This window comes from Syngnathus acus, chromosome 2 (assembly GCF_901709675.1).
Source record: "Syngnathus acus chromosome 2, fSynAcu1.2, whole genome shotgun sequence".
Taxonomy (NCBI): domain Eukaryota; kingdom Metazoa; phylum Chordata; class Actinopteri; order Syngnathiformes; family Syngnathidae; genus Syngnathus; species Syngnathus acus.
In genome coordinates this window covers 13,348,261-13,374,182 of record NC_051088.1, presented here as the reverse complement: position 1 = coordinate 13,374,182, position 25,922 = coordinate 13,348,261, and the positions used below count along the sequence as shown (strand labels likewise).

The 25,922-nt window shown below is 41.5% G+C and overlaps 2 protein-coding genes across 3 annotated transcripts; one reads left to right on the top strand and one right to left on the bottom strand.

Moving 5' to 3' along the window:
* Positions 1-1,323: 1,323 nt before the first annotated feature.
* On the top strand, positions 1,324-20,269 carry zmp:0000000926 (ataxin-1). Of its 2 annotated transcripts, none has more exons than XM_037268280.1 (4): positions 1,324-1,773; positions 16,577-18,205; positions 18,348-18,839; positions 20,235-20,269. In XM_037268280.1, the coding sequence occupies exons 2-3, from the start codon at positions 16,733-16,735 to the stop codon at positions 18,807-18,809; spliced, it is 1,935 nt and encodes a 644-aa protein (XP_037124175.1). In that variant the 5' UTR covers positions 1,324-1,773; positions 16,577-16,732; the 3' UTR covers positions 18,810-18,839; positions 20,235-20,269. The 2 variants fall into 2 exon arrangements, with proteins under 2 accessions (XP_037124175.1, XP_037124182.1); XM_037268287.1 differs by lacking the exon at positions 1,324-1,773 and adding an exon at positions 12,671-13,358.
* irf10 (interferon regulatory factor 10) lies at positions 20,072-25,565 on the bottom strand. Its single transcript, XM_037268311.1, has 8 exons — positions 25,176-25,565; positions 24,370-24,565; positions 24,225-24,301; positions 23,263-23,311; positions 22,379-22,444; positions 21,921-22,307; positions 20,887-21,005; positions 20,072-20,697 (listed from the first exon to the last, which is right to left on the bottom strand). Exons 1-8 carry the CDS (start codon positions 25,350-25,352, stop codon positions 20,563-20,565), a joined length of 1,206 nt encoding a protein of 401 aa, XP_037124206.1. The 5' UTR covers positions 25,353-25,565; the 3' UTR covers positions 20,072-20,562.
* Positions 25,566-25,922: the final 357 nt, after the last annotated feature.

Below are 25,922 nucleotides of genomic sequence, written 5' to 3'. Positions count from 1 at the left end.
TGTCTAGTCACACCATCCTACTCTTGTTTGATCACAATCTGCTTCCTGCTTTGCAGTCCAACTCACTAAAGTAGACATTTTCACATGATGCTTGTAAAAAAAAAAAAAAAAAAAATTGATAGTCAAGAACCCAAATATGTTGTTCATATCATAAATGGTAACGTTGCAATGATATGGCTATTCTTGTTCCTCCTGTCCTCATTTGTGATTTTCAAAAATCTTTGAAAATTGGGACTCATCGTGTTTTGATTTACACAACTGTTTTTTGGAGGGTGCAGTCATCCCAATTTTGGAGGGAAAATCACATTAAAAATGAATCAGATGGATGGATGGATGGATGGATGGATGGATGGATGGATGGATGGATGGATGGATGGATGGATGGATGGATGGATGGATGGATGGATGGATGGATGGATGGATGGATGGATGGATGGATGGATGGATGGATGGATGGATGGATGGATGGATGGATGGATTATGCTTTACTTAAAAAAATGCATTTGGATCTAACTGATTTGGTTTTGTGCAACCACTTGACAAAATGTAGAATTGACAAATCCATTTTTTTCTGTGTCGGAAGAGTGGGGAAAATATGTATCAATTTATTCTGTAAATTATAACATGGAACTTTGTTTGAAGAGACAATGGCACTATCCAAAATCAATGATGTGTCTTGTCAAATAAATATTCTAATTGAATCGGTGGCTGGATTCTTGGCACCGTAAGCTACTTATGTGACCTAACCTGGCCTGGTCTGACCTGGCCTGGCCTGGACTGGATTGTACACTCACTTCCAGAACCGATGACAACGGTCATGGACGTGTTGTGACGGTATCTTTTTAATAAATTATAAAATTAGACAGGTAATTTAATCATATTTTGCACAAGGTACAGTGGATGTAGAAAAAGCCGCCTCAATAATGTTTTTTTAAATGTTGCGTAAACAGTTGTACACGTGAATTCGATACTGGGAAGTGCATGACTTGTAATGTAGGACATTCTTTCACCCTGGTTTCACAATAAGTTCATCTCGGTATCAAAGAGAAGAACATGAAGCCACTACAGTATGTGCCAGCAATTTGGCCCAAGAGAAACGCGTCGCCTCTGTCGTGACTGTGATGACTCCTAACCTTGACATTGCACCTGCTGCAACTTGTTCTCCCATACTGGTAGAGTGCTCCGAGTCTAAGCAGGCGCACCTTTGCCTTCATCTCTCCTGGCCCGGGATTGGCCGATGAGCCTAAGAGGCTGAGGTGTTGCAACAAATAGCAAGAGCCACAGGGCCGGTCCATTCTGCATTCTGCTCAAGGGAGGTTAATGAGCCAAGCCACCGGGCCGTCTGCCAAACATGAGCGTCAATGCAATGAGCCTGACTGCATTACCACTGAGCTTTCTATAATTATACACTCTATTGCAGGTATGGGGAGGGAAAAAAGTTAGCGAGTGTCAGGGAGCACTTGTCAAGGAAGAAGGGAAGAGAGGAGGGGTGCGTGCGGTGGTGAGATCAAGCGAGCCGGGGAAAGAGAATGCTATGACAGAGCGCTAGAAAGTGAGAGAGGGAGCGGGAGCGAGGGAGGGAGGGAGGGAGGGAGCAAAGAGGCGTTTAGAGAGTGAAAAGAAGGAGAGGCAGGGACTGGATGAATAGAGGAAAGGCTGAGCAGTAGCGAGGAAGAAGATACAAAGTGGATATTTCTATATGCCCGCCACTGCCGCCAACCCGATCCAATGAGCAACCTCTCCAGTTGCAGAGACGCTCAAGCACCCGGCGAGGTATGTGTCACCGCGCACCACTTCCTCTCCTCTGTGTGTTTGTCAAGTTACTGGGCGAGTACGTGAAACTGTGTCAGCAACTTTGAGTGAGACACATTCATTGGATGTCGACTTGAGGCTTAAGTATGTACAGTGCTGTCAAACATCTCAAAATCTTGTTTTTGTAAGCATGTCAAAGGATGAATGTTCACCATTCACTCAAGTAAGATCGATGGCACCTGCGTGTGTGTTTCTGCGTGAGTGTGTGCGTATGTTGAATGTGCACTATTCATGTAGGACAGCACCTGCGTGTGTGCGTGCGTGCGTATGCGTGTGTGTAGGCGCATGCGTGTGTGTAGGCGCATGGTGGGGAATAACCGAGAGAGTGTGAACAAGCTGGTGAGTGTGACTGATCCAGCGAGAGCGAGCGAGCGAGGTGGGGGGGTTGGAGGTGCATCACTCAGCCTGATCAGGACTTTCAGAATTAGAGCAGTGGGCTTAAATAGCCCTGGTCCAGGGATAGCAAAGGGGCCCGAGAGGAGGTGTGTTTAAACTGGGAAAGTACACGGGAGATTGTTCAGAGTGGGGCAATTTTTGCCGCCCAGTCAGGAGTAATTGGAGAAAGAAATCAAATAGGAAGTGTAGTCGCTACCTTTGAGATCTTGTGGCAACATGTATATGTGCATCATACAGTTCAAATTTCAGGCAATGTGTGCAAACAGTACATTGAACTTGAAGTGACGTGCATGGAGACAAAGCAGAAGCAATACAAAAAAAGAATGTTAGCTGTACATTTCATTCGCTTTTATTGGAACTATGTGGAGAGGAATGTTTAACAGGTTCAATGGAGACATTCCTCATGCTCTTTCATGTAAGCCCTACAACAGTTAAGTGCCCTCGCTGTCTTCATTCACCCGGTCCAATTATGAGCATTTCTGAGGCGTTGAAAGGGGACTGGAGATTGATTTCCATTGTTAAAGGCCGTATGCTGAATACTTATTTTCTTTAGATGTGTGTCTGCTTAGGAAGCAAATGGGGCTGAGTGACTGCTGGCCCTTTAAGAGGTTTATTTTTGCAGAGGCACACATGAAGCAGGAGGCTGCGGCACACTGATGGTAGTGTACCGGGGCCTCGCTTGCGTGATTCCACACCACACATCCCGGTGGACCATCCGTAATCTTGTGACTAAGTGACTGCGAGAGTGAGTGATAAAAGTCTGAGCGTGTGCTCTCTCAGCACAAGCTCAAACAGGAGCATCTTCAAAAGTCAAAGCTACAGGTTTTGCATCTGACGAGCAGAATCTGCCCCTTTTCAAGTGGAGCTCTCTGAAGCCTAAAAGTGATAATAAGTGGGAGCCTGAGATTAAAAAAAAAAAAAAGAAAAGAAAAGACGCCCTTATGCGCACTGCATGCAAGTGTGCCAACATTCCCACATACTTGTTTTGATATGTAGATATCACAGAAAGAAATCTGAAACATCGGCGCCTCCTTCTTAAAAACATCAAATTCACCCTAGTTTACTCACACCCACACTAAAAAAAGAAGAGTGTCATCTCGGAATATTTCATACACTTAGAAATGCGTACAGCGCCTGTACGCCCACCTCCAAAAATACTTACACACTGTCGATATGGGAACTTAAAATAATCATCTCCTTATGCAATCTGCATGTTACATAATGCATGGCCTGTCATTATCACAGGGCTCCTTCACGCCCTGCTGTGCTTCTCCACCTACCTACCTCCCTACCACACACACACACACGCACACGCACTACACCTTGTGTTGACAGTCATACTCTACTCGAGCACTCTCAGTCGCCCGCTCTGATGGTGTGCTCTCCTGCAGCCTAGAAGATGAGTGAGAAGTAAAGAAGGTGAAAAAGATACAGAACATTGAGGAACATGTGCAAATGTGTCCAGCCGCTTGTTCGGGGGGAGGTTAAGCTTGTACATGTGGAGGCGTTGAAGTTTTTCACTCATTCTTTAAGGTCGTTTCGGGTTGACTGATGTGTTCGTATGATGCCTCTCATTTTTACTCAGTCACACCCATCCATTCAAGCTTTGAAATAGCAAAATGAGTTTGTTTATGCTACTTAGTCTATTTTAAGCAATTCAAATGTCATTTTATTGGTTGGATGGAGTGAGAAATGTGTTGTCATCATTGTTGCCACTGTTAGCTCAAAAACGTGATGTAGTTATTTTACTGATTACTTGATTTTAAAAGGAACTAAGCTAGATTCCTTGTTGCTTCAGCAGAAGCCAACAATTCTGCTTAACATAAAAATTATTTAGCCAATACTTTATTGGGGCCCTGGTGATTTTTTTAAATTAATAAATAATAATAATAATAGAAAGCCTTTTTGAGTTCATTGTATATTTCTATTTTTATATTATATTCATATTGTTTTATTATTTGTATATTTTGTTTTTATAATTTAAAAAAAAACATTCTGGTTATCACTGAACATAAATAGCCAGCTTGTTTTTCGATACAAAAAATGTTTCTGGACTTAACATAACTATAAAACTATAACCATAAATATTTTTTTATGTAGTGTATATATTATTTGGCCATCAAAGACTTACGCATTATTTTGCTCCCCTCTGCACTCTGGTGATAAATGTTTCCTACTCTCTACCATGAAAATAAACAAATAAATAAATATTATGGAAGTAGGTCCACATTTCATTTGCATGATGATGGCAAACCACAGTGCAGTGAAGATGATTATTGCAATTATCGTCATTGAAGATTGGGGATAAATTAAGGCAGTCAACTCAGCAATAGTAACTTTAATCAGACTGCTATTTTAGAAATGGTAATGGGTTAGATGACTTGTTTAGGTTTTTTTTTTTAGTAACGCGTCGCTCAATAAGGCATCACTGGTCATCACATGTGGTCCTGTGTGAAGTTGATGAGTAAGGTGGGGGAGCCGCATGGCCACTGTTCCCCACTCAGCGGTCTTCCAGATGGAAGGATTTCTTGGAAATGGCTGGACCACTTCAAGGTTACAGATACAGAGAAGACGCAGATGGGCAGCTATGATCGCACAAATCCTTGAAGCGAAGGTTTGTGTAAGTCAGCATTATGTAGCTCAGTCCTTGCCTTTTCTTTGACCTTGGCTCCCTTGCCCATGTGCGCCATCAAGAAATTTGATTCCTCCTCCGCACCTCATCTACAATAGGGGTTCAGTGACCTTTCAGCCCCGCCACCCACAACTCACACCTACACTCGGTCGGGTCACACCGCGCTCATTCCGCAACCTTGTGTAGTGTTTGTACATCTGCGGATAACGCAGACATACACGTCATTGCACGGTATTGGTGTCACTGTACAGAAGAACAGACGAGACATGGTCTTAATGAAAGATGCTCTTGCCTTCGATATCCTTGAAATGCTTTTCAGTTTCTTTTATATCCTTTTTTATATGCATACCACATTCATACACAAACACTTTTTATTCACCTTTATGCAGTTCAATCTCTCCTCTTTGAGTTTATGCTCATCAGTACAGGTGATCAAATGGTTCAATAATAAGCCTCTAGCGATCCTCCCATCTGTGGTCTCTTCTCAAGGTTTCTCCTTTTTCCCTCAGTAGGGTTTTTTTTAGTTTTTCCTTGCCCTTCAGGGAGTTTAAGATCAGGGGATGTTTGAGAATAATTGTTAATTTTTGAACATGAGATTTGTTTGTGATTGAGGGCTATATAAATAAACTTGACTTGACTAGTGAAAGTGGTTTAAAACAGCAGTCCCCAACCTTTTTTGCGCCACGGACCGGTTACATGTCAGACAATACTTTCATGGATCGGTCTTTATATGAATAAATAATAAATGTATAATAAATATATAAATAAAATGATACGACTGGCATAAAAACAAATACAAACCGTATAAAATATAAAACTCACCATTACGTTTTTTAATTAATTTTTTAGATTTTTCAAAATGGATTCTTACTTATTTTTGCTAGCTTTGCGGGCTCGACTGGGGAAACATGTTACGTGACCGGGACGAGCGTCTTGACCTGAATTAATTGATCGCCGATAAAAAGAATGTTTTTTTTTTTTTTCTGTGTGGCCCGGAACCAAATGACCCACGGACCAGTACCGGTCCGCGGCCCGGTGGTTGGGAACCGCTGGTATAAAAAACAACAACTTACAAATGTGTCTGAGTTGATGTTCAGGGCTGTCTATTATAGCAGAGGCGATGAATATGAGCAGTGACTGTGGCATTCCAGACAGCCTCTGTGCACACAGTCTAGACAGATTCTCTGTCAGTGAATGGCACTCAAGCTTCCAACAAGAGACTTGGCTATGGTCACTCAGTGGAGTTACCATCACTGTGCTCGCTTTACTGCGTGCTGACATTTTGCTGCTAAACCAGAAAGCAAACACAAGCTTACTTTGATCGACACTTTCCAGGGGACAGTGTTAAAAGACAATGGAATGAATGGAATGGTATGGAAACACACACACACACACACACTAGAGACACTTGTATTGTTTCTGACAAACTGGATCTCAATTGACCCCCCCTCCCCCTATGTAGGCTACTCATCTACTCACATCAGTGCCTGGGAGTTGTGAGTCATATCACAAGCTAGTGGAGAAGGGCTGCTAAAACATGCTTTTAAAATTTGCGGAAAATGGATGTTAAAAAAGTGATGCCACGGGGTGCGTCTTTAAATGCACTTTTTTCTTTGCCTGTGCCTGTCAATTTGAGCTTTTCATAGTTGAACATCTATGTTAAAGAAGAGAGCAATCAGTGGAAAGTGCAAAAATGAGACAGACATTTAAATGTCAGTGAATGACAAGCTGTTGCACCCACTTAAGAAAATGTCAGCCTCACAGGTTTGCACAATACTCGTCATGTTGACCTCTGCAAGAACCTGTACCCTATGTTTGCTCATGTGTATTTATAGAGTCAGTCACAAACGCAATCTGTGGAGGATTCACAGGTGTACATTTTGTCTTTTTTTTTTTTCTCTCAGCTCTGCAGGCTGGATGACCCCAGTGCAATTAGATGAGTCATATTTAACTGATACTGTGTAAAAGCCTGCTTTAAAGAGTCATCGCGGGCCTATTTATAACCAAGGGGCTACAAGCCCGTACCACCACAAGGTGGGATTTCCTCCCAGAACCTCACTGAGCCCGCCAAAGGCAGTACCTGTTAGGATTGTCTGGGATTAACCCAGCTATACATTACAAGCTTCACTCTCTCCTCTGCGCCACTCAAAAATGCCCCCACTTGCAACGGAACACACATTCCCTGACCACTTGAGCCGGGAGACCTTTGATTATTTTGCATTGGGTCTGCAGTATGCAGTGGTGTAGAAGTACATTGCATCATACTGAGGCATTTTACAAATATCATGTAGTCTTAGATTTTATATATTTGAAACGTGTTCAATTAAAAATTCTGACTGTAAGGGTAGTTGGGGATTTCATTGCAGCAATAATAAATTATCATTATCATTATAATTATTAATTATTATTATTATTATTATTATTATTATTAGGAATGAGTATGTACCGACACCTGAGGCATCGGTACTGGTGATGATGACCGGTATGATCATTTTACAATAAGAAAATCAAAATTAGAAATTTTAAGAAAAGAATATTGCCATTAATTTCATTAATTTAAAAAAAAATCTACAGTGAATATGGAGGTGTTTATTTAAATGTATCTGTCATTAATTTTTTGCGCAGAAATTTCCATGCGGAAAAATACTAGTGGTATCGGTATTGATATGAGCGACTAAAGATTCGAGTACTACTTGTACTGTATTGGTCTGAAAAAAAGTTTTTGAATTGTTTTGAAGTGAATGACATGTTCTGTTTGAGCTTATTTAAATTTTATTTTGCCGCCAATTGAAGTGCTGATATTTGCAGCAAAGTGTCTGGAATGAGTGTACAGATTAACACAAAGACATGCATGACTCAGTAGTCTTGCTAATGTCCCTGGCCACATGCGGATTAACGTGTGTGTGTCCGTGTGTGTGTGTTAATGTGTTTATAGTAACTCTTGAGCCATAAGTCCATCCTCATTGTGGTTGAGCCAGTTACGGGTTGGGCTTCCTGTTGAAGAATGGGTCAACTCTATCTTGTCCCTCTGCTTTCTTTTCCACTTTGTTACATTCAGCGGCAAATTTTCGCCGCAGCAGATATCCATCACAAGAGATCCCTCACACGACCTCAAACGGGATCAGATTCCTGATATAGAACAAGGAGAGCAAGAAAGCAATACAAAACCCATCCATCATCTCTGCTCAGCTGCTCAACAAAAACACGGCGACAACTCCACACAGGAAGGCAAACACCAAGCACATCTAAAAGCTGAGATTCAAACCAAGAACTTCAGAACTGTGAGACAGAAGTGCAAACCAAACAACCACACACAACCAGAATAAAATTTTAGTTTCAGTTGTTTGTTTCAGTTAAAATAACTGGATACAAATGTGCACATTAAACTTCACAAGACCTTCAGCACTCTTTCCGTATATAGTTTCTACATCAATCATTGTTATTTGAAGTGTGTGACTCATTTGACCTTATTTGACATAGTGCGAGCCTTCGTGTGTTGGTGTGTGTGCGAGTATACCAAACCAACGGGGCAAAGAAAGAGGAAAAAAAACAAACCAAATTATTGCTGTTGCGTGTGAGTGGGTTTTATGTGGTTTTTTTTTTTTTGTACAAACAGGGTGTAAAATAGTTGAAGAGATGTTGTTTCTAATTGTATGTTAATTATGACCTCTTTTGGTGTTGAATTATTGCAACTTTGTTACAGCCTGTGCAGTCCCATGTAAATTGCTGCTCCATCCTGATCAGAAAAGACAGTTCAGTCACTGCACCCACCGACAGCGAACAATCTCCCATAGTTAACTTGTCTGTTGATTATAAAGCGGCGTCTAAGTGGCTGCCTCTTTGGGCACGTGCGGATCATTCAGTTCGGCATAATTTGTTCCATTGGAGCAGTACCTCTACAAAGCCTCTTTGTCCCACTTGGTACTCCTTAGTTGAGTTTGTTTACAACCAGTTTGCTGTCGGCTGTGGCTTTTTATGCTCCAGGCAGGAACACTGATTTTGAACTTGCTCCTCTTTGCGTATTTAAGTAATTATTCATTTTAGTTTTAATACGCTGACGTCTGGAGCTCTATTTTCATTACCGGCGTAAATCCTGTGAGGAGCGTGGCGTAAATCTGCAGTATCTCTAGTTCTACTCGATGCTAATAATTTCACAGACAAGCGGAGATTGACGGATCTGTGGGAGGGAGGGCTGCGCCGTTGTGAGCAGATGTTGCTTCGACTGGTTGCCGGTCAGTCACGGGGCAATTATTTAAAGAGGAATTCAACCTCAATTTTTCTTTACGATATGTTTGATGTCCCCCACTACTCTAAAAATGACATTTTGATCAACATTGCATCTGTGGAATATGAATTAAAAAGCAAAATTTACCCGCTTTTATCCAGCTCAGGAGGCGACCATTTTGCCACTTGCTGTCGACTAAAAATGACACCAGTCGCAACCAATCACGGCTCCTCATTTTTCTGAAGCTTAGTCGTGATTGGGTGTGACCTGAGCCCTTAACAAATGTGATGTCATTCTCAGTCGACAGCAAGAGACGAAATGGCCGCCCCCCCAAAAGTGGATAAATAAAAACAGGTGGATTTTGCCTGTTTATGTAATTCATATTCCACTAACGAAACATTAATCAGAACATTGAATTTCGACTAGTTGTGCTGCACAGAACCTATTATTACAAACAATATTTTGGGGTTGACTTCATTAAAAGTACGTTTATATTTAAGAAATCATTGTTGATCAATATTCATTTACCGCCTTACAACACAGAGGTCGTTGGTTGAAATGCGAGCTTCGGCCTAAATGAGATTGCATGTTCACCTTGTTTGCATGGGTAAACTCCCACATTCCAAAAACATGCCTAGTAAGTTAATTGAAGACTCTAAGTTGTCTGTTGGCATGACTGTGTTGTGTGCAGGGTTGTTATGATGGTTAGCAATGCACTTTTTGAGGTGGTGCTTGATGTAAAACGTTTGAAAATCACTGGGCTTCATTCAACGTGTAACACTTGTGTGAGAGCTTGTCTGTGTGATAACTGTTCATAATGTGTTGAAGTGCAGCTGGAAAAATGTGCTACGGAGTTGTATAAAATGGAATTTAATTGCATTGTGACTGTGTAAACATCAACAAAGTCCTTTTAGTGGGACAACAATAATTATATTTTAGCATTGTATCTAAATAATAACCTTTTGGTGTGCTTCTCATGACAAACCTTTTTGGATGATCAATTTCTGGAGCACAAATCTTAAATTGTGTCATAATTTAATAAATTTGCCGAGCACTATTTAAAATAGGAATGAACCTTCAATGAGCACCTCACTTCCTCTTTCACTATGACTATATTGTTGCGTCAATTCGATGCCAGTCAGTGGAAATATGATTAGTCATTTGATTCATGTCGTGTTCTATTTAGTTGAACTGAAGAATCTAATTACTTTTTAATTGTTGGTTCAAAATGATGCTTACACAGCATAGGATGATTTTATCTTGACCATTTAACACTCACACTGTCATCCCCACGGGTGCGTGTGTGTGTGGGGGGGGGGGGGGTGCGTGTGTGTGTGTTATACGTATTAGGATATATTAGGACACGGACTCACTCCAATAATTCCATTTATCACTCATGGCAACGTCAAGTGGATACGTCATTTCCGAGTGGGGGCAATACCCTCCTGTACGTTGATCAAAAGCTTTTAAAAAGCCAGATATTCAATTGTTTGAAAACATCTTAATCATTGCTGTTTAGTTGTAACTGCATTTTTATAAGTACCTTGAGTAATATATTAATATATATACATATATGCCACATTTTAAATTTTTTTGGAAAGAGGTAACTGACCATTCGGTTAGTACTAATGTTTTTGGAGCAACATATGCTGATATCCAAGCATGGGCTTTTTCAGGGCCATCCCCGCTTTTTTCAGGAGGATGATGCCAAGCCACATTCTACATGTGTTATAACAGCGTGGCTTCGTAGTAAAAGAGTGTGAGTACCAGACTGCCCTGCTCGCAGTCCAGACCTGCCTCCCATTGAAAATGTGTGGCTCCTTATGAAGCGCAAAATATGACAACGAAGACCTCATACGGTTGAGCAACCAAAGCTGCGCATCGAGTAGTAATGGAAAATAATTCCACCTAAAGAATATCAACAATTAGTGTCCTTGTGAGTTCCCCAATGTTTATTGAGTCTGTAAAAGAAAAGATCATGTAACACAATGGTCAAATGCCCCTCTCGCTGCTTTATTGGAAGGTGTTACAGGCATCATATTAAAAATAAGTATAAATATTTGCCAAAACTAATTAGAACAATAATAAGTTTATTAGTTGTTACAGAAGTATTATTCTAATATATTTTTTTTTAATCAATAGATAAAATTACACAATTTCTCGATTCTTACGCAATAAATACATTTTGTTCTAACTTCTATCTGAATTTTGATAAGTTTAAATTTTATAGTGAAGGCTTGGCCTACCAAGTTAAAGGAAAAAGACTCACTCCTTAAAATGCTGAAATGTAAAGAAACAAACCCACACAATAAGTCGCGGAGCAGACACAAAACCAGCCCACACAGCTCCAAGCAGCAATCACTTTGAAAAATAAAGGTAATGCTCACCATAAATGTCAGACAAGACTGTTGTCGCCCTACAGTGAAACTATATCAGCGTGGCCTTAAAAGCCGAGACGTTTCCAGTCCTCCTCCACTGTCATTCCGCGCTGTTCAAATGCACTTGAACCGTCTGCACGTTGCATCGGAAGAATGTAGTATCAATATTTTTGCTGTGTTAAACTAACACGTCCAATTTATGTAGCCTTCTCCAGAATGATTTCACAATATTTGATCTCTTCTTTGGCTTATCCAGGTTCAGTCTTGGCTTCATTGCCCTTACTTGACTGTTTTAGACTTCGAGCTCTCAGTAAGCTACATCGCTGTCACCAACTATTTTAATTGTAATAAGCCACGGCAGCCATGCCAATGCACTTGTCTTGACTCAGTCACAAAGGAAAATCATTGAAAGCTCCCATGCGGCACTCCTGTTGTCATGCAGGAGCCTGCGTGTTTCTAATGTCAAACTAAATGCATTTGTCAAATGAGGCACTGGGTGGAAGACAAAGGATGCAAATTTAAATAAAAAACAAAGAGCAAAAGCATTTATGCGTTATGGATGTTGAGTTTTCCTTGGAGTCACCAGCAGCATAGAAAGGCAAAATATGACAATACGTGTAGGTTGTACTTAACTTTATACTTCCCAGTGTCTCGCTGCCTTCCAGCGAATGATTCATTTCCTTTATACGGAATAAGATACGCTTCTGCAACTAGTTGTTAAGAGTGACTGATGTCTGCCACGAGTTTTGCTGCGATTCCAAATTTAAATCCCAGGAGTTGCAAAATAAAATAAGGGACGAGCTAATAAGAATTAGCAGTAGAAGTTATGGGTTTCCGCATTGTCCCTTAGAGGCCAAGATGTGCACAGCAGGTATTTATTTAATTCATTGTTTTGTATTACTTCTACTGTTTGAGTACATTAATAATTGAATGACTACTAATTGGTTTTCTGATTGTTCTTTGAAGTTGTTGTGTATGTGAGTAGATGAATAAATACAAGCTTTGAACTTGAAGATTTCAAGATCAATCAAAAATAATAGTGTTTACAGCTTCTCCAAAAATCACCCAGCCCTAAAAAAACGATAAATATAAATACGATCATATGGGTGAAAACAAATCGACCGAGCATATTATTGATTGTATTATAGTTATAACTTTTTCTTTCCAAGTCTCAACACTAGTCTTTCTCTAACCTAAATCCACGTGACCGTGTGAAACACAAACTTAGAGGCAAGCTATTCATACTGCATTATTTCACTTTATTTGAAATGAATCATTAAGAATGGCATCACACTAAATTGTGAAACATCGTAATTACAGTGAATGATTTCATTGGAATATTGTTATCAGATATAAATAGTATCAGGCTCAGTGATAAAGATGCACATCCATAAAAAAACTACAAAATCAATAAATGAGATGACATCACAAGGTTGTGAGTTTAAACCTCGGCTCAGGCCTCCAAAGTGGATGAATGGCGTGTGTGTGTGCGTGTGTGTGTGCGTGTGTGTGTGCGTGCGTGTGTGCGTGTGCGTGTGTGTGTGTGGATCCCTCAGAGTGATTAAAGCGAGTGGGCGGCAGCAGCAACTGGTCTGCCTGTGTGGCTCTGCATAGCAGACATGTTTCTCACTGCTAGATATTACTCATTTCCTCAGTCGCTTGCACACAAACGCACACACACACGACACGCAACAGAGGCGAGTAGGGCTTGCTGTTATTTCCCTTGATTTTTCTGGCTCGCCTATATCATTTCACACACAGAGATCAGAGGGTGGCTAGCTGTGTGTGTAGCTGCTGCAGATGTTGACAAGTGGCAGTGTAGCAGAGTAACGAGCTGAAGAGTGGCTTGACCCTCTGGGACGTTTGGGATATGAATGGCATGCTACACTGGGATGTCTGCTCAGCTTGCGCTAAGGTCAGTCTCTCGTCACAGCTCCATCCAGCCGGCTGCCTGCGCCCACGTCAAGTTGGCGCTCACAATGGACTGTTGATTGACAGCCATGCAGAGGCAGCTCGGCTTGTGCAAAAAAGGCGGGATGATGTGGCGGCGCTATAAAATACAAATCTTTTAAATCGTATTTAAAGATATTCTCTGATTAGAATGCAAATTGAAGCGAAGCATTTTTCTTCCAAGTAAGCTACATTTATATGAATTAAAAAGGAAAACCTCTTGGAGTCAATTGTGCTCATGTATACCAAAGAAATAAAAGTGTGATGGGAAAGAGTACAGAATATTGAGGTTTGATGTAGTTTAACACTCCCACGGCAAAATGACTGTATTGAAAGAGCAGCTCTTATATGCATGTGTACACAGTGTAGGAGTCTTCTTTTAGAAGGCATTTCTCAGAAAACTCCTCCACATGCACAATATTCCTTCTTTGTTTTCTCATACTGGTTGGCAGGTTTCGAGCGGGTTTATTTGGGGAAACATTTTTTTTTTTTTAATGGGGGTGATACGAAGTACAAGGATATTCATTTCTGGAGAAAAAAAGCTGATTAATTAGTTTAAGAAATATGGGTGCTTCAAGTACACTAAAGAATAATTTGAAAGATAATCATGGATAGTTAATCGTCATTAAATTTAACAATTTAGCTTGTGAGGTATTATAATCGTTTTCGCTAACATTTTTAAAATCTCGTAGTGTTTTATCTTTTTTCATATTTAATTGGACATCTGTCCAAAATTTGGAAATACCTTCATTAAGAGGTCAAGAAATTCAAGCTAATGTTTGATAACGCACAACTGTGAATTCCAGGTCATAAGGCATCATCCACATCATAAAGCTGACTGAGACAATAAAACATTTTGTTATCTCGGCAAAGCAGCCTATTTTGAAAAATCGAAATTGTAAAACACATTTAATTAATTTATTTTTTGTTTCCCAAATATTTCCATCAATATTATCAATATTTCTTCATAATGATGATGACTTAAGTATTAATTAGAGATGGGCAATGCCATCTAAAGAAGTCGAAAATACAACACCTGGTTCATGAAGCAAATTTGAAGCTTCATTTTCTTATCATTAATTTTGATCTACCCTTCAGGAAATTTTTAAACAATAAAAAAATACACTGAATTAGATGGTGTTTCCAAAATGTCGGTACAAATATTTATGTTGTGATATAGTACATATATAAATATGATTGTTTGTTAATGATTTTTAGTATATATGGGTGAGTACGAATACCAACGCATCAGTATCAGCCTGGCCTTATGTAGCGCCTACTGACACTTAAGGCAAAAAAAAAAAACATTATTTCATCCAAAGCAGTAATTGGTTTGGCTCATTAATGGCACATCAGCAAATCATCATCTGTGTCAGAAAGAATTATTTTTGTTAACAATATTTTGCCATTGTGTTAAATGAAATTTCAAAAGTACTAGAGTAATCGGTGCTTGGTAACCGGAGTGTCCGGAGAAAACCCACACGGGCACGGGGAGAACATGCAAACTCCACACAGGGAGGGTCGGAGGTGGAATCGAACCGGCACACTTCTAACAGTGTACCACTGAGCCGCCCGCGCCATTACATTATTAATGAATAAATTAATATTTTACATTTAGAGGTACTGTAAGATCATATTATTACATATTGTATTATAATATTATTAAATGACATTAGAGAAGATGAAGTTATTGTATAAAACAGGTTAATATTTTTTTGGGCGCACAGTATCGACGTACATCTGAGACACTGTATCTCACACCCACAGCAAACTGTCAACTTTTCAGCTTTCCACTCAGATGCATAAACAGCTTGCTCGCCTCCAACACTTAATCTGTTTTTGGACCTTCTAACTTGTTGAGCAACAGTTTACCCGCCGATCCGTGGAGTATCCCTATCTCACCTCTCCAACCAACAAGATGCGTGAGCAGACGCAGTTGCCATGGTGACAGTATGGCTGCTGAGATGACGGTACTGTAGGTTGTTATCGGGTGAACATGGGGCCAAGAGGCAGCGTGGCGTTTTGGCTGCGGGGATGGATGGAACAGACGTTGACAAGACGTTAATGAAAGGGCTCATTTTGATGGTTTTTGTTTTTGGGGGGGTGGTGGCGGGGGGAATTAGTGAAGCACCCCCACACTTCTCACTGAATGAAACAAGACTGCAAAATCTGTGACACAGTCAAACACACAAAAATCTAAACAAATAAACACATTCTCACATTTTCCCATTTCCCGGCATGCAGTCACACTGTTCTCGCCTCTTTTGACAAATATTTAGTTGGCACGGATAGATACTCACTATCTACAACAACTGGTGCCGTCTCTGTCAGCTTTTGGGTGGGTGGTGACCAGATTTGACTGTCACTGGGGGAGCAAGCACTGCCGACTGTGGGAGTATTTGTGTGTCTGTTGCTGTCTGTGTGTGTGTGTGAAAGCAAAGGGCCGGGAGGGTGTATGTTAGGAGCGTGGCGGGTTGGGGGGGGGGGGGGTGACGGGGGGGTAGTACACATCTCTAAACTGCCGCTGGGTGTCATGGGGGTGCTACATGAATATAATATCAGAATACATCTCCAAATTCCAATCCACACCAGCTGTGTGTACCTCATACTTTCATGTGTGTATTTAACACAACAGGGAATGCATCTGCTTCATTAGCTGTAAGGTGTATTTTTAGCCAACATGTGGGAGTAAGTGTTTGAATGAAATGAGTAAGTTGGATAGTTTCATTCCCACCACAATGCACTCAGGTAATGACTGACCTGTGGCTATCCAGAGTTAAAGTGTGAATTAAGACTTTGTGTTACTACTTTAAATGTTTGTGCTTGTGCGATTTATTTGTTTTGGTTTGTCAGAGAAACTTCCGCCTCGGGCATGTCACGCGTCGATTTCAGCAATGCAGTGTAACCACTATTGAAATTTGACTCCATTTCACCAATCAAATGGAGCTAGGCGGTCAAATGACTGCACATAAAGCCTCCACGGCCCCACCCACACGGAGGCAAAGTTTTGAGTGAGGCAATTATGAGAAACAACAAAGGAGTTCTTGTTGCTGAAAGACTTTCTACTTCTACTTGAGTCATATTGTTCCTAAGTAACAATAGTCTTACTTTTTTGTTTTTTTAGCACAATTTCTTGGCTGCTCTGGTGACTTTAACCAATCTCATCTCTGTCCTCCACGGCAGGTGAGCATCTTCAATCCTGAAAAATTGCCAGTGATCTAACAGTGATGCTGTGCCACAGCCTCCCTCTCTGTCTGTGCCCCCCATTTTCCCGTGAGGCCCATGTGAGCTAGCCTACGCCCACACACAGGGGGCACCCACTGCCGCTGGAGCCCACCCATGAATCCCAGCCCTGACCGTGGCAAAGAGTGCCTCCCTCCCAAGAAGAGGGAGTCTCGGCAAGAACACTACCTTCCTCCGCCAGATGAATTCAAGCCCCCCGTGCCATTTCGGATTAGGACCAACGCAGGGCGAGGGGAGAGCAGCAGGGAGGTCGGGGAAAGGCAGAGAGCTCAAACGACCCCAAACCCTCATCTCCTCCACACTCCTCCCCCCCTACCTGCACCGGCACCCCTGCCTCTGCCATGGCCCTTGAGCTACACGTCGTCTGTGTCCCTTCCACTCTTTCAAGGGCACGTTGTGGAAAGGAGGGGTTCCGGGTCTCCCGCTTGGAGAGATGAAACGCTCTCAACACCACTGCCTCACCACTCCAGGTGGCTTCGAGCCGAAACGCCCCTTTCCTCCCCGTCCTCTACTTGCTCTTTTAAGACTCCCTTCCCAGCTGATTCACGAGAGATATGGTCTTATATTAACAGCGGCCGACGAGATTACAGCCCCTCCATCTTCTCCCCATCCTACTTGTTCGGCCATACTTCTCTCTACCCTCAAGAGCCAAGTTTAGTCGACGCCAGAAACAGATACCTGGGCAAGAGGCCCAATGGACTGGATGGGCCGGGCAGCAGGACTGCCCCCGCCCCCAGGCATTTGCTCCCAGGTGATTACGGACATGATAGTATCAGAAATAGACTGGACGCGAGTCCGCAAAGCTCACATACGAATGGTGGGCGGAGACAGCAGGAAGATCTGACTCCTCAATCCGGAGGCCCGTTTTTTTCAGACTCTAAAGCTCAGGAGGGCCACGAGCCACATTCCTCACTGCAGGAGAGACATCGGCAGAGAATCCCGACCAGCCCCCACCCTCTGGGACAAGACCCCAGGGCAGGTAGAGAGGGATTACCCAACACCGCGGGGGGCCCGGCAGCTCAAGCTCACCTCTACTACTCTTTGGGATCTGTCAGCCAGCCGAGCCCTCAGGCCTCCCAGTCCTACCCACCCTACAGTCCCTCAGGATCGCCATTGTATAACCTACAAGTAGAGCCAGGCCCAAAGAAGCACAATCCAAGGAGCTCCCCCAACTCGCCACAGGGTCTACTGAACAGCCATGACAGGTCTCCAAAAGGCCTTGACAGAGACCAAGACAAAGACAGAGAAAAGACTCTGCATCGGGACAGGGAGCGAGGTAAAGACAAAGAGAAGCACCTGAAATATAACAGGGATCACGTTCACACCTCACCCCCTGCACTTCACCCGTCTCCCCCCGCGCTCCTACCTCACTTCACCAAGGGTTCGCTCATTGAGCTGGCCGGCGGGCAGTTGAAACAGGTGGAGGAGCTGCAGACGGAGGACTTCTTGAGGAGTGCTGATACGTCCCCAGAGTTCCATCTCAGCACCTGCACGGTTTTGCTAATTTCCCCCAGCAGCGCACAGGGTGTCAGCCAACTGCAGGTCCACCTCACAGACCGCAACACTCAGGTAGGGCATCTCATCGAAAATAGACTTACCGTATGCTTGTGCTTTAGCCTTCTCAATCATGCTACTTATGTTCTACAACTCCAAGAAATGGTTCAAAATATTTGAATTAAGAATATCTGATCCAACTTTTGCGTTTTCTAAGGAGTTACTGAAGGTCTTGGTGGAGTACCCATTCTTCGTCCAGGACCAAGGCTGGTCTTCGTGCTGCCCTCGGAGAACCACTCAACTCTATGGCCTTCCCTGCCGCCAGCTTACAGAGGGGGACGTCTGCCTTGCTCTCACTCCCACACCCAAACAACTCCACCGGACTCATGTGCGTTCCTCCTCCAGAGTCCAACGCACCCAACACCTTCCCAGGGCTGCGGCAGGAGGGTCGAGCAGCTCGCACAGCGAAAAAATGCCACCTCCTCCGCCTCCTCCCCCTCTCCCCCAACACCCGCCCCCTACCGGGCTACCCCACACGGCGGCTGCAAAACCTCAGACTCAGGAGCTCGGGCGCCCTCGGAAACGACGCTGGTCAGCCCCTGATGTCGTTCCCTCGACAGGAACTGATGAAAGCCTCCTGGATTTACCTCAAGGCTCCAAGCTGATGAAGTGGCAGTAGAAAACTTGCACATGCACACCTTCACCAACAGTAAGCACATGTATACACGCCATGTCTCTGTTGCTCCCGCTAGGGTTGCAGGATTGGAAAAGAAAAAAAGAATAATAAAAAAAAAAAAAAATTACGGGTGTTCACACTGCTGCCCTCGGGCTTAAATATTGCTACTTGTTGCACCCCCCTCCCCTTTCTTTTGTTTCCCTTTCCTTTCCTTGGCAGCGGAAGAATTAGCCACTGAAAGATGTCTGGGTGGCTTCTTGCAGACACACTGAAGACATTAGTGGGACAATCAAGCACTCGTCTGCCCGTGTTTATGTAACAGTCGTCACACACACGTATTTACCGACAGTGTGTCCTGCAGGGTATCAAGTTCAATCAGTGTTATGAAAGTAAGCGCTATTCATACATTGCACATATATAAGTAAATAAATAAATAAGTATATATATATATATATATATATATATATATATATATAGTATATATATATACGCCCGCGCCCCTCGTGATAATATATATATATATATATATATATTATCACGAGGGGCGCGGGCGTGCTAACAAAAAAGTTACTAAATATCTTACATGTGTACAGTGAGTATGCTAAACAGACTTAATGCAATCTTGTCCAGATACGTTGTATTCGACTTCTTTATTTTTTTGCTTCTCAACCATTGTGTACTCGTCGGTCTGGGCAGGCAAGATGAATGTAAGAGCGCAAGCAACTCTTTGCCTTCTTTGAATTTGATCACCTTCAACGAGTTGTTTGTCAAGGCATTACTCTCCAATATGTTCTTAACATTATCTCTGAGAAGAGATGGAAGAACACTAATGAAAACCGCGTATGAGACAATCATGCCCACACGGACAGACGTGTACCATAGCCTTCATGCTGATTTTCCATTAAAAGCTGAATAGTGGAAAGAATGCAGTGAGGCAGAAGAGTCATGGTGCTAATAACACGTTGGAACATGATGCTTTGTGGATACGCACGACCCTGTGTACTGTACACTTGTGTTTCCATTTCATTGTTGCGTACTGTATGCAGTATGTCTGAAAGCAGGGAAAATGACGAAAGTATTTTAAACTCTGATACGGGTATCTCTTCTGATTCAGCACACTCTTTCACTTTAGTTTTTTTTTGTGACTAAATCATCCCTGTTAATTATTGCTTCTAAATGTCATAGCTACAAAATGTATATTTTTTAAAATCGTGAATTTGTTCTATGATGTTCGCTAGAAATAAATGGAAAACAAAAATGCTTCATACATTGAATTATCACTAGTGATTTATTCCCACCATTTGCTTCAATCAGTTTTGCAAAAATATATGTATAAAAATATTTCGTTTTGAAACTTTTGTTAGGTTTTAAAAATATGTCACAGTCAAACACAAGCCATTGTCCCTTTTGTTGTTTTGCTTTTGACAGATGATGGACGATGTGATAAAAATGCAGAAGGTGAGTCACCTCATGCCACACAATTCATCACACATATTTGGGCTTTGACGTGAGGAGCTTCTGATTTCCTGTTTGTCATCACAGTTTCCCTTCAGTGGTAGTATTTGGAATATGCGTGACAAAGTCAAAATAGTCAGTTCACCACGTCATATTTAACATTTCAGTTGAATATGAAAACAGATTTCACTGCACTAAAAAATAGATGCGCACTTATAATTCTCTTAATTGAAAATACATTGAAAATAAACTTAATCACATTCATTTTTCTTACAAAATGGGAAATCAATCTTTTGCTGGGTTATGTTGCCTCTTCCACAGGATGATTGACTTTCTGAACTTCTTTGCCTTCCCCAGAGACAGAACTGTCCAGCATTTCATTCATCACTTCCAAGTTGAAGTTCTGAAGCAGCTCCACTGCAAACATTGGTACCACCTGGGTAGGGAAGGAGAGAAGGTTCGTGTTTATATAATCAGAGGTGCGGTGTTGACCTCTGCTGGAGCCTACCAGGTACTACAACTGATTTCGAGTTACAGCGTTCATCTGAATGCAAATTGTATAAATTATTTAAAGAAATTGTAAATCTCAAGTAATTAGTCAAATTAAATCGGAGTTTCGACCCACCTGTGCCATGACAAGCTTGTTGCTTTTAGGTGTTGTTGGGTCAGGGTACTCTTCTCCAAAGCAGAGCTCAATTCTATACTCCGGTGGTGCTCCCTTTCCTTGTAAACAGTTCTGAAGATCTGTAAACATGTTTATGGGGGCTCTGATTTCTCATATATCGCAAGCAAACAGTTGTTAATACAGGGTCCGGCAAAATGATCTGACACATTTGGAGGTTTAATAAAATGCAAATAAACTAAAACAAAAAAAATTGGGGGGAAAAGTACATATAATGCCATTTTGATTTGTTATTTTGGTTTTACCGCTGCCAAATTTTCTGGAGTTCTGGCGGTGTGAGGTCAGCCGGTTGATTTTCGTTTCAATGCTGATCCACTGGCTCTGAAGTTAGTAACCCTTAACAAAATTGTGTCTCGAGCAGATACGGGATCATGTCTCCCAAGTCTGAAGCGCAAACGGAATGCTCGTTGTGTTGCAGTTACAGATTCGTTCTTGATAAACGTTTCCACAATGAAAGCGCAATGCTCACCGGTCCAATTCATGTTAGCAACTGAAACAAAACAAAATAACATTATTCGGAAACGAAAATGAAACGAAACAAAACAAAGTGGCATTATATGTACTTTTCTAAATTAAAAAAAAAAGTTCTTGTTTCTTTATTTTATTTGCATTTGACCCTAACCCTAACCTACAATTGTGTCAGATCATTTTGCCGGACCCTGTATATTAAACAATGTCGTTTATAGTGATGGGAAAATGAAGCTTCAAATTAGGTTTATGAACCAGTTGTATTTTTTGACTCCTCTAGATGGCACTCTCTATTTGACATTGGCTGAAAGCACTCTGATTGTCCATTTCTTAAACCCCTTTCTTAAAACCAACGGTGTCACCTTGAGGGGTCAAAAAATACAACAATTGGTTTATGAAGCAAATTTGAAGCTTCATTTTCTCATCACTAGTAATTTACGATGCCTCGTGCTTTTTGTCAAGGTGGTGTTGAAAAAATATTATAAAACTGAATAACCAAGCGCACTTACCATTAAAAAATGCTGAAGTGCTGAGCAATTTAAAGGTCTTCTCCCGCTCTAGTTTGTTTGGCCTGTTAGTTTGTGGGGCCAAAGGGCCACTCCAGTACACTCTGCCCTGGCAGAAGCGCTTGATGAACACCCCATCAGGTGCAACCCATAAGAGTACGCCTTGTTCCAGATGGCAGAGAAGTCGGTTTATTGCTTCCACCGTGCACAATGGCATGTGCCTGCTATTTGGCGAGGGGAAGGAGAGCTGTTGTGTGGTGCAGCTTCCGTATATATGCTCACTTCCCAACGGGGCACGACCTTGCAGGATGAAGCACCCGTCGGGAGTCTTGGTGGTACAGTTCGCCACACTTTGGCCCTGATACAACAATGTCACCTGCATTCGAAAATCTGTGAAAACAACATGCAAATTTGCAGTGATATAGTATGTGCATTTTTTTTTTTCCCTCCAACATTGTTACCTGATATGGATTTTAGAGAAGTGCAGAAGGTCAATGAGGCAGAGTCCTCGGAGTGACTTGTTTTCGCTGTCAGATCACGAAACATGAGATAAAGATAAGCACTTTGTATACACTGCTGACTCATCTCATATGTCTTCTTTTTCCATGCCCAATTATATAAACGGATGAGTTACTCATTATACTAAAGTCAAGTGTCATGATCCATGCAAAGACCTTTGACCTTCCTTCCGATTAAAATTGGTAGTCCCTATCGTAAACTATCTATTGCTACTCTCTCTTCTTCTGCCCTGTGGAACTGTACTGCCTCTCATAGGTCAGTCTGGGTACTACACAGTATAAGTAGTAAGCACACATTTGCATACCAATTCACATCAATATCTTAACAGATTTTTCAAATATAAGCGACACAAACCAAAGAGCGACTCTTTTGGTTTGTGTCGCTTATATTTGAAAAATCTGTTAAGATATTGATGTGAATTGGTATCCAGGCACCCAGATTTTGACTAATCTGATTGATTCCAAAGATGAACAGAAACTTACCAAGATATAAGCACACTGTCCTTGCTTGCCAATTTTTTACCTGTATTCATCGTTGCAGAGAACAGAGTAAGACTTTCACTTTCACATTCGTACACGCATACCTGCCCGCCCACACTCACGCTCACACACACACAAGCACACACACACACACTTGGATTTTAAAATGAGAACCTGTGGGCTAACCAAAATTCTCTTGAGAGAGAAATAATATGGTTCGTAGGTTATTCACATTCTGAACCCTTATTTTGCTCACCAATGTATGAACACCAATCCAACTCAACCTGTGGTAGCTTTGTGTGTTCGTGTCCCTAGACTAGGTGTGGTTTTAAAAGGGAAGTTCTTACCGGGTTGTTTTTCTTCTTCCGGGTGTTCTTCGTAAGCTTGAGGTGATTCCTTTTTGACAACAAAACACAACTTAAACATTATTATCGCTTCAGCAGAGCAACTAGGTGCATGTGCCTTACAATCTGAAAATAGTCACATTGGACATATGTCAATTTTTTATGCATATATTTCAGGGGTGTCCAAACTTTTTGCAAAGCAGGCCAGATTTGGTTAGATGAAAATGTAATGACCATTAGCACCGATATTCCTCGAACCATTACCATTTTAAATGAACTTGTAAATATGTAACTACTATATCCTTTGCTGTCTGCAGATGGGTTGATATTGTAAATGAGAATCTGTTGTCAATTGCACTACCAGAAAAGTTAAAGATTAAAATAATAATAAATTAAATACAAATGAACAATTTTACGAAAGTTGAATGAATTTTTTATTAGATGTATTAAGTTTGTTATATTATTGTTATTGTTGTATTCATAAGAAGGGTGATATTGGTGTTTGAGACTGCAGTAAACAGGCCAGGTTGCATCATGTCCGATTTTTAATCCAAATTAAATCATTCTCCATTTTATCTTTTTTACTTCAACTTCATACGAAACAAATTATTTCACAATCACAAAATAATAAGCCATATTTTTGTTGTTGTTTGTGATCACTGTGAGTGGGCGGCGCGGACGTGTAGTAGTGTGTAGAGTTAGTACAAAGTAGACAGCTCTCGCCACCGCATTTAGCCCGCAGGCCACACTTTGGACACGCCTGATATAGTTGTTTCTTGTTGTTGCTTTTGTCTGCGACCCTCGTGAGGACAGGCATTTAAGAAAATTGATGGATGGATGGCTATTGTTCTTGTGATCCAAATTATCCCTATGACAATTGTCCCTGCCATATCATTCAAAAATAATAGAGTTCATGTTTAAAGATTGAAAAATGTTTTTACTGTTTTTTTTATACTAATACTAACCTGTTTGTCTTGGTAACCGGGGCTCCTTGTTGATCTTTTAACTTTGCTGATCGTGCGGGTCTTTGTTTGTGAAGTCTCTGTGAATGACAAATAAGGAGACGTCAGGTATGATTTGAAATATTGCAGATCAAAATATTGTCCTTACCAGATTGGGAGGCCTCTGCACTGCCTTGCAGGATACGATAAACTTTATAAGGCTCCTTGCTGCCCAGCTGGCTGAGCTCATGGACAACTTGGAAGTCTGTACTCTTGTTCAGCGCGCAGCGCAAGCGGGTCTTCCACACAGTGGGGTTGTCTTTTTCCCATCCTTCCCTGTATTTACCCTTGTGCAAGGTCCAGGCCTGAATACGTGCGGCAGACAAAATGTATTTCCATGTTAATTAGTTTAGTTGGGGTATTGATAGAATTTCAAAACATCCAACAATATTTTACAATGTCTCTCAATAAGTTAAGTTACATTTTCAGTGGAAAATGTTTAATTTGGCAAGGTCTTCCTGCAGCTGATCTAAAATTCTAAATATGTAGTAAATATTTTATCCGATTTTCTTTCTTTCTTAGCTTTGGTACCACTGAGCTTTTATCCATTTTTTCCTCACTTATCCTCACTATGGTTCCTGAGGCTTGTTATTATTATCAGTATTATGATTATTATTAGTAGTAGTAGTAGTAGTTGTAGTAGTAGTAGTTCTAGTAGTTATTATCGTTGGTAGTAGTAGTAGTTTTAAATAGTAAATAAATACAAAATCTTTATGTCACTTTCTCAATTAATCATTACCTATGAGATCATCCTGTAGATCTGTAGTATTTTGATTAAGACCAAATATCTTTTTAAAAAAGGAAGCAAAAGAACCATTACAATAAAGAAAATGAACTTTTGTCATTGTGCTAGTTATAACTAGTATAACAAGTATAGTATAATAAAGCAGCATGCTAAAGTAATAGAAAGATAACCTTGAAGAGAGCGGCATCATCCGTCTCCTTGTAGTCCTTCTTGGCTGCGTGCTTCCATGGAATCCTGAACATGGTTTTGTCCTGGTCCTCCCAACGCAGACCTTCATATGCGCCACTCTCCACCTGAGCGACGAGCCACTCTTTCAAATACGTTTTGGGCCCTTCCTCCATCTTCATTGCACTCGACTGGAGCCAAGCTCTCACTGTTTGGGGTCCGGCTCGGTCTAACCAGTCGCCCTGCTAGTCGACGGTCGACCCAAAGCAAAAAAGTCCGGGCTGATCCAACGAGAGAGCACGTGTTAAACAGGATTGCATCAAGTCTTTGGAACCGAAAACGAAAGTTGTGTGCGCAGCATACTTTCGGTTTCCAAGCCGCGCAAACGATCGTGAATCATTGCCAACAAGTAGTGAACCAGGCAGAGGTCTCTTATGAGGAAGCGAAGGCAGTTTTACGCAATAGGCCTGATCAGATTTGAATGAGATTAATACATATAGGATTTGCAGGATTACAAATGACAATATTTAATTACCCCAAAAAATGCTGTGTGGATGAAATTGAAAGGTAATTGTGAGTCATTCTCACAATACAAATAGAAAATAAAAATAAAACACCAAAGGTGTTTCATCCTCAGTGCAGAGCCCAAGACGACCGGAACATCTTAAATTGTCATACGTGTATGTATAATTAAACATATTTACCCAGTGCGTTGTTTGGCCTCTAGAGAGCAGTGTGTGTGCGTTTGCGTA

Bases quoted from the DNA above. Each gene is read 5' to 3' on its own strand.
- zmp:0000000926 (XM_037268280.1), top strand. From the start codon at position 16,733: ATGAATCCCAGCCCTGACCGTGGCAAAGAGTGCCTCCCTCCCAAGAAG. The intron at 18,206-18,347 runs GTAGGGCATCTC...GCGTTTTCTAAG, and splicing joins TCACAGACCGCAACACTCAG to GAGTTACTGAAGGTCTTGGT.
- irf10 (XM_037268311.1), bottom strand. From the start codon at position 25,352: ATGAAGATGGAGGAAGGGCCCAAAACGTATTTGAAAGAGTGGCTCGTC. The intron at 24,302-24,369 runs GTAAGGACAATA...TGTCATTCACAG, and splicing joins TGCAGAGGCCTCCCAATCTG to AGACTTCACAAACAAAGACC. The intron at 23,312-24,224 runs GTTAGTATTAGT...GTTGTCAAAAAG, and splicing joins CCGGTTACCAAGACAAACAG to GAATCACCTCAAGCTTACGA.